Genomic DNA, 8,475 nt, shown 5'->3' with positions numbered 1-8,475 from the left:
CCCCCCCCGGGGGGGGGGGGGGGGGGGCTGAACTTTCCATCCCTCTTAACCGCTGGTGGGTCTGGTTGGTTCCTGGCAACGAGCCCCCATGTGGAGCCCCCTTCTCCCAGTCTAGGCTGAAACGGGGGTTGTTAAATAACAAAAGACACCTTTATTGCTCTTATCCCTTAGGAAATTCCAAGGATTTTAGGAGCTCAGCACCAGGAAAGGAAAAGCAAATACATATTTTTCTTTCTTTTTTAATTAATTAATAATTTAAATTTTAAGTAGGCTCCACGCCCAAAGTGGGGATCAACTCACAATCAAGAGCTTCACGCTCTTCCAACTGCGCCAGCCAGGCTCCCCACATATATACTACCTCTTAAAAGTCACATTGTCCCTGAGGCTCACAATAGCTTCCAAGCCCCATGTGGTCTACCGACGAGATGATACACGAAAGCGGGCGCACACTGCTGGCATTCAGCGCCATTCTTATTACTGACAGTCTCAGGAACCTACATTAACCAAGGCATGAAGGTCTGCGTTTTTCATAGATACACATAGCCTAACTACCCCATTCCCTGGGAGGGGATGAGAGGAGATAATCCCACGTGGAAGGTCACCCTCAGGTAGGCTAGGATTTCCCCTAAGGGAAGCGGTGGCAGATGCTATCTACAATACAGCTAGAAATGGGCCACTGTGCAAAAAAATACAGTGCAATCAAAAGCTAATGATGTACTATATGCTGGCTAATTGAACATAACAATAAATAAATAAAAACATACATACAGTGCAAAACCTGTCTTGATGGGTACAAATCAGTAGCAGTTATGCACTGCATCTAAAGACAAAAAGCTTTTTAACAGAGCGGAGCAGACGTGGACTGAGCCCAGTGGGTCTGGAGGTAAGGAAGGTATTTTTCCCCTGGAGTGATCTAAGCTTGGAGGGGAAGATCAATAGTACAAATGTGACAGACAGAGTAGGAATGTCAAAAGCCTACAACTGGATTCTGGGAAGGATTCAGTTTAACATGCAAACGCATTTATAGTGAAAGAAAACTCAACTGTTCACATGATAACAAAGTGAATTACATCACTAAGATTTTTAGAGGAAAAGGGACACTAAGTAGAGCTCTTACCTGGGTATTGTCTGTATAATGAAAATATCTTGGCCCCGAACAGATTCTTTTATTTCAACTCTTGTTTCTGAAAAATTAAAAAAGTTCTATAGTTTAAGAAAAGCACTTCATGGGGCGCCTGGGTGGCACAGCGGTTAAGCGTCTGCCTTCGGCTCAGGGCGTGATCCCGGCGATCTGGGATCGAGCCCCACATCAGGCCCCTCTGCTGGGAGCCTGCTTCTTCCTCTCCCACTCCCCTTGCTTGTGTTCCCTCTCTCGCTGGCTGTCTCTGTCGAATAAATAAATAAAATCTTTAAAAAAAAGAAAGAGAAAGAGAAAGAGAAAGAGAAAGAGAAAGAGAAAAGAAAAGAAAAGAAAAGAAAGAAAGAAAGAAAGAGAGAGAAAGAAAAGCACTTCATGATACAGTACTTAGGCAGCATTTCGAGGGAGTGGAGATTAATCTAAACCAACACTTCATCCGGTGCACCAAAACAAATTCTCAGTCGATCTCAGAATGACAAGTACGTATGCAACAAATGTGAAGCTAAAGGGAAAATAAGCCAAAAATGCACCAAAAGGCAGAAGTAATACCAACCGGTCCACAGAAAATCTCAAGGTTCAAAAAATAAAATCCATCACCAAAATAAAGATGACAGTCTTGGGGAAAAGTCTACAGCAAATAAAGAGGTCAAAGGTTAACATCCTTCTTTCAACAAATGCCGAGGTCTCCTGTGTGTCAGGCCCTGTCCTTGGGATCCCAAAGGGGAGGATGTGGACCAAGTGGATGAAGGCTGATTCAGGAGAGATGACTCAATGCCAAAGGCTGCAGACTTTCAGGCCGATGTGCCAGAAAAAGACCAGGAGATGGGGGCACCTGCCTGGGTCAGCCGGGTGAGCAGGCAGCTCTTTATCTCACGATCAAGAGTTCAAGCCCAGCGTTGGGTGGTCGCGTAGCCTACTTAAAAAAAACAAAAAGAGGGGTGCCTGGGTGGCTCAGTCGGTTGAACGTCTGACTCTTGGTGTCGGCTCAGGTTGTGATCTCATGGGTCGTGGGATCAAGCCCTGCATTGGGCTTCCTGCTCAGTGTGGAATATGCTTGAGGATTCTCTCCTTTTGCCCCTCACTCCACTCGTGCACACTCTTGTGCATTCTCTCTCTCTCTCAAATAAATACATCTTAAAAAAAGAAAAAAGAAAAAGACCAGGAGAGAAAACAAAGGGGTGGGAACAACAGCCTCATTGCAAGCTGGAATGTGTACGAGGAAGGGAGCATGGAACATGCAGAGATATTGGGAGCAGAGCATGCCACACTGGGGGCTACCCAGTTACCTGCTCGGAATAAGGAGGACAGAGGTCAGGTAGCCAGCAGGGGCCAGACCATGTAGGAGTCTGGACTTCATTCTAAGGGTGACAGGAGAGCCACTGGAGGAATCAAGGATGGGAGGGGGTGTGATCTCTGGCTGCTGAGTGAAGAAAACCGGAGGGCGACAGTGGCAGCAGGAGACTGCCCTAGTTGGTTTTGACGGAGTCCCGACAAGCAAGGACAGTAAGCCGGAAGAGGGCGGCATCGGAGGTGTGAGAAGCAGTCAGACTGAAGGTGTATTCGTGAGTCACAGCACACATGCAAGATAGGACGGACGATAAGCAGTGAGTGGGCAGAGTTCAGATCCCAGAGGGCCCGTGCGAATGCTAAGCCTGCAGGATTTCAGCAGTGGAAGTCAAAAACATTTCCATTTTGGAAACACCCTGGTGGAGGTGAGTAGGATGACCTAGGAAGACTGAAAATGGAGGTAGGAAGGCCTGTTAGCAAGCTACAGCAACAGCTGGAGGGGGTGGGGAGAAGAGACCTAGAGCAGTGATGGAAGGATTGAGAAAAAGGTCTTCATTTTTTTTTTTTTAAATAAAGATTTATTTATTTATTTTAGAGAGAGAGCATGTGCCTAGATAGGGAGAGAAGAGAGAGAGTTTCAAGCAGACCCCCAGCTGAGCACGGAGCCAGAGGCAGGGTTCAATCCCAGGACCCTGAGATCATGACCTGAGCCAAAACCAAGAGTCGGGAGGCTAAACTGACTGAGTCACCCAGGCGTCCTGATAAAGGTCTTCATTGAACCACCTTCTCCTCTAGTGCTTATTTTCAGGAGATTCCCAAACGCTATCACAATAAATTAAGATCGTTATTGCTAAATAGACTAGCTTACCTATCTGCATTCACCTTTAGGGTTTTTGTTTTGTTTTTTGTTTTTAAAGATTTATTTGAGTGAGAGAGAGCGGGAGCGAGCAGAGGGAGGGGCAGAGAGAGAGGGAGGGAGAATCTCAAGCAGACCCCACCCACCGAGCTAGACTCGGGGCTAAATCTCACCACCCTGAGATCATGACCTGAGCAGAAATCAAGAGTGGATACCTGATGGACTGAGCCACCCAGGTGCCCCCACCGTTAGGTTTTTAAATACCAACACCTCCTGTCTTGGCAGTAAAGTTTCTAACGTCACCAAGTAAAAAGTTACTAAGTATGGGGACACCTGGCTGGCTCAGTCAGAGGAGCATGGGACTCTTGATCTTGGGGTCGCGAGTTCGAGCCTCACATGGGGTGTAGAGATTACTTAAAGAAATGAAACTTGAGGGGCGCCTGGGTGGCTCAGTCGTTAGGCGTCTGCCTTTGGCTCAGGGCATGATCCCGGGGTCCTGGGATCGATTCCCACATCAGGCTCCTCTGCTGGGGGCCTGCTTCTTCCTCTCCCACTCCCCCTGCCTGTGTTCCCTCTCTCGCTGGCTGTCTCTCTCTATCAAATAAATAAATAAAATCTTTAAAAAAAAAAAAAAGAAAGAAAGAAAGAAAACTTGAAAAAAAAAAAAAACAACCAAAAACCAAGTTACTAAGTGTGGAAGCTGGCTGAAGGATATCTGGGGGCTACTTATAACACGCATGGAATGTATAACCTCCTGGGCGTAAGTGCTTTCCACTAAACTATCCATTAAATTATCTTTCCCTTTTCAAATACCTTGGTTTTTTAGATCCCTGGACATCATTATGTCTTACTAATTTATCATAGTTGTATCTCAGAAAGAAAAAAGGAAGCACAGAATCATAAACCTAGGCTTTCAACTTTGCAAAAATAGCTCCAAATTATTTTCTATTAAGTTGTCTTCACAGGGCACTCTAATCGGAAGTACGTGGCCCCACTAGGGAGACTGATGATGCAGCATTCCTAGGACACCGGCCATCAACAAAGTGCTTTCAAGCATTATCATTAATGTTACAATTTTCCACAGAAATGCAGACGGCAGCAAAAATGGGTTATCAACCCAGAATGAGAGTCTACAAGAGACTTGAGAGAAAAATTTGCAGATGAAAGAACTCAAAGATGGTTTTTCAATAAGTCATTACTACCTGGTACCAGATTGCTCTTGAAGCCAGCTGAGGACCTAATGAGACAGATAAATGTAAAAGGTATTTATCAAGTGTAGCCCAATACAGAAGAGAAAACATATTCTCTACATCTCTCCTTTTTTCATTGTAAAATGACAGGACGTTTGCATTATCTTGGGAAAAGGGGAAGGGGACTAAGAAAGAGAACAAAGAAAGAAATCAAGACTTGGAGGAAGTAGAGAGAAATGACTTATACCTGATGTTAAAGAGAAAAATGTTTCTGTGTTGCATGTAATGTCTGCCTTTTAAAAACATGTCTGTTGACTAAACATAAAGAACAAAGAATGTTTAAGAAACCATTTTAACTCACCTCCATTGGTCTCTTGATAGACCACAGATTTCCCCAATTCAGCACCAAGACGCCTAGGGGAGGAAAAAGGCAATTAAGAATGTTCTTTTAACAAAAAACCCTCCAGTTCATATGTATATGTTTAACAAACAACTAGACCAGCATTCTTTCCCAAAAAACAGAAAGTTCAGAAAGTTTAACGCATTAAGAACCACGGATCGGATCGGCTACCGCTCCAGAAGCAGCTTCAAGTGCCCAGCATCCTGTGACACACTGCTCTTGCCGGGTCCGCGGCCAAAGCTTCAGGTCTAGTTCACTGTTTTCTGAATCATAACAGTCTTGCAAAATCATTCCCAAACAAACGTGGTTATTACCACTAGTTCCAAAACCACAAGCCAGAGGTAAAGGCCTCAATCGTCAGAGGCATATAGACTTCAGTGCCATTAACCAAATGCAGTGTGAATCTTGTTTGGATCCTGAACAAACCAAGTATAAAAAGCCCTTTTTGAGAGAGTGAGGGAAATATGAACAAGGACTTGATACTAAATGATATTAAGGAATTAATGGCATCAAAGGTTTTTGTTTTGTTTTAAAGATTTTATTTTTAAGTGAGCTCTACACCCAACGTGGGCCTTGAACTCATGACCTGGAGATCAAGTGCTGCACGATCCAGGGACTGAGCCAGCCAGGCACCCCCGTGGTAGGTTTTTTTAGTTATCAGCTAGCATTACCACTTTCATGAGTGGAATCTGTTTAGAAATACTCCAGCCAGGTGTGCAGTGGAGCAGCGAGCAAGGACTTGGGGTTTGAGGCTCGTATGGAGGACTACCGTGGCTTTCACTGAGGCTTTGACAACACCTCAGAGGCAAGGCCTTCTGGCCAAGCATCTGCCATTTCAGACTGTTGAGCATTCTTGTACCCCGGTGGGTTGCAGCTTTCTTGAGTCTGCTGTGGCTGAACCAAAAAAAAGAGACATATGCAGATTTCTACAGAAATCACAATTCCATGGTAGATTTTGAGATGAAGAAGGCTAGTATGGGGGCACCTGGGTGGCTCAGCCGGTTAAGCGGCTGCCTTCAGCTCAGGTCATGATCCCAGGGTCCTGGGATCAAGCCCCGCATCAGGCTCCCTGCTCAGGCGAGAGCCCGCTTCTCCCTCTCCCTCTGCTGCTTCCCCTGCTTGTGCTTTCTCTGCGTCTGTCTCTCTGTCAAATAGATAAATAAAATCTTAAAAACAACAACAAACAAAAGAAGGCTAGTGTCTTTTGGAGTGCAAAGTGATGTTGGAACATAAAGAATTTCTTTGGGTTGCGTTCCATGGAAGTTTGCCACTGACCTGTGTTCCCCAACTATGAAACATGAATCCTGGGGTATGAAATATTTCTCTTGATAAATAAACAATTAAATAGTGTACACAATATAAACAAACAAACTTATTCCAGTCAGGCCTACAACGGAATACTATTCAGCCTTAGAAAGGAATTAAATTCTGATACATGCTATAATATGAACCCTGGAAAAATTATTCTTTTTTTTTTTTTTTTTTTTTAAAGATTTTATTTATTTATGTGACAGAGAGACAGCCAGCGAGAGAGGGAACACAGCAGGGGGAGTGGGAGAGGAAGAAGCAGCCTCCCAGCGGAGGAGCCTGATGTGGGACTCGATCCCGGATCGCCAGGATCACGCCCTGAGCCGAAGGCAGACGCTTTAACGACTGCGCTACCCAGGCGCCCCTGGAAAAATTATTCTAAATAAAATAAGTCAGACACAAAAAAACCAAATATTGCATGATTCCGCTTATAAGAGGTACTTAGAATAGGCAAATTCAGACACAGAAAGTAGAACAGAAATTACCAGACACTGGGGGGGAAGGGATTGGGGAGTTAATTGGATATGGAGTTTCTGTTCAGCATGATGAAAAAGTTCTGGAAATGGATGCCGGTGACAGTTACACAACACTATAGATGTACTTAATGCCACTGAATTATACACTTAAACATGGTTAAATGGTACATTTTATGTATATTTTACCATAATTTAAAAAAAAACTCCTTAGAGTGCCTGGCTGGCTCAGTCAGTAGAGCATGTAACTCTTGATCTCCTGGTCATGAGTTCAAGCCCCATGTTGGGTATAGAGCTTACTTAGAAAAACAAAACTACAGCCAAAAAAAGGCGAGAGATGGTTAAAGTAAATGAAATAAGAGTAACAAAAAGCTGCTAAATTGAAGCTGGATGAAGGATAGTAGAGGTTAATTCTAACACACGTGTAACTGGGAATGGAACCCACCTAACTTTTTTATTGATTAAAGTGCATAACCAAAAAAGCCTGAAAGTCCCTGCTTGGAAATTCAGATCCAAAAACAATCATGGAAATAAAATATCACAACCTCAGGGACCTTCAAAATTTGCCTGGTGGTAAAGGCCTTTTTTCAAATAAAATCTTACTCAGGAACTCCAGATATGAAACAGATAAAGGAAGTATTTACAAATATTATTTACAGTAATTTAAAACATTTCTGGAACAAGGTAGGGAAGAACCTAATATTTAAAAAAGCAAAACCATTGACCTTTTAAATGTGCTCTCCTTCCTCAGCAAGGTCACTGTGGTAAAAATTTGACCCAAAATAAACAAATATGAGCTTTATATTTAAAGTTAGCATTTTAGTTGGCCTCAAAAAGCCAGACATTTATCAGGGGTTAGAAACAGAAACTAGGCAGTAGATTGCAAAAGGATTTACTCCTCTGATCTCACTTAAAACTCCAACTGAAGAGAACATAGGTATGACTACGAAAATATGACCAAACTTTCTCTTCTACATTTCCATCTAGAATCTAGAAACAGGTACTTCCAATTATTTATCAACTCTGAAAAATCCAGAGGAACTCTAATGTAAATTGTTTAAGATACAAAAATGACTTTGGGGCGCCTGGGTGGCTCAGTTAAGCGGCTGCCTTTGCCTCAGGTCATGATGTCAGGGTCCTGGGATGAGCCCTGCTCAGCCGGGAGTCTGCTTCTCCCTCTCCCTGCTCGCGCACTCTCTGTCAAATAAGCAAATAAAATCTTTTTTTAAAAAAAAGACTTCAAATGTTAAAAAAAACAACAACAAGCTATTCATTTTATATCTTACATTTGTCCCAAGTTTATCTGGAAAGGGCTCCTAAGGCCCTTCCTTTACATCAGAGCTCTGGGACTCTCCAACAGAGCCAACTAGAAAGGAGGTATTCTTCAGAGGGCCACTGTGAGCCTCTGCTCTGTTACATGCTTTATCTACATTATTTTGTTCATGCTCACGATGTTCCTGTGCAGTAGATAGCACTGTCCTTATCTTACCAATGAAATGCAGGAAAATCAAAGTACTCTTGCCCAGTGCCACAGGGTAGTAAGGGGCAAGACTGGGAAGGCATCTCAGAGCTGTCAGACCCCAGAAGCCACTTGAGATCACAGGCTTCCTTGGGTTAAAAACACACGGAAAGGCAAAGACTTTACTTCAAATGATGGAATCTAAAGTCGACTTAGGAAAAACGGTTAGACTTACCATTTCCACCAACTCAGACCAATCTGTTCCCCTGGAGCTGCCTTGTTCTACGGCCCTCCCCTCCACCTCTGCTTCGTTAGTGCCTCCTGCGCCTTCCACCGGCAAGGCCCTGCAGCCGCCCCCCCCCCC

General features: G+C 43.9%; 1 protein-coding gene across 4 annotated transcripts in view; it reads right to left on the bottom strand.

The window, feature by feature from the left end:
• Window positions 1-8,475, bottom strand: part of PRPSAP1 (phosphoribosyl pyrophosphate synthetase associated protein 1) — a 27,127-nt gene that overhangs the window by 17,880 nt on the left and 772 nt on the right. The window contains exons 1-3 of one of the 4 annotated variants that reach the window (XM_008693799.2): window positions 8,347-8,364; window positions 4,833-4,885; window positions 1,118-1,184 (exon numbers count right to left, since the gene is read on the bottom strand). Coding sequence is in view for 2 of the 4 variants with exons in the window: in XM_040640182.1 (XP_040496116.1) it covers window positions 1,118-1,184; window positions 4,833-4,885 (120 nt within the window). In the remaining 2 variants the exon portion in view is untranslated. Of the gene's footprint in view, window positions 1-1,117; window positions 1,185-4,483; window positions 4,519-4,832; window positions 4,886-8,346; window positions 8,365-8,475 lie in introns of those variants that run through there. The other 3 variants (XM_008693798.1, XM_040640182.1, XM_040640183.1) reach the window with 3 other exon arrangements.

Source organism: Ursus maritimus, unplaced genomic scaffold (genome assembly GCF_017311325.1).
Source record: "Ursus maritimus isolate PB19 unplaced genomic scaffold, ASM1731132v1 scaffold_24, whole genome shotgun sequence".
Classification (NCBI taxonomy): domain Eukaryota; kingdom Metazoa; phylum Chordata; class Mammalia; order Carnivora; family Ursidae; genus Ursus; species Ursus maritimus.
Note: the sequence above shows the minus strand (reverse complement) of the source record. Positions and strands in the feature narration are given on the sequence as shown.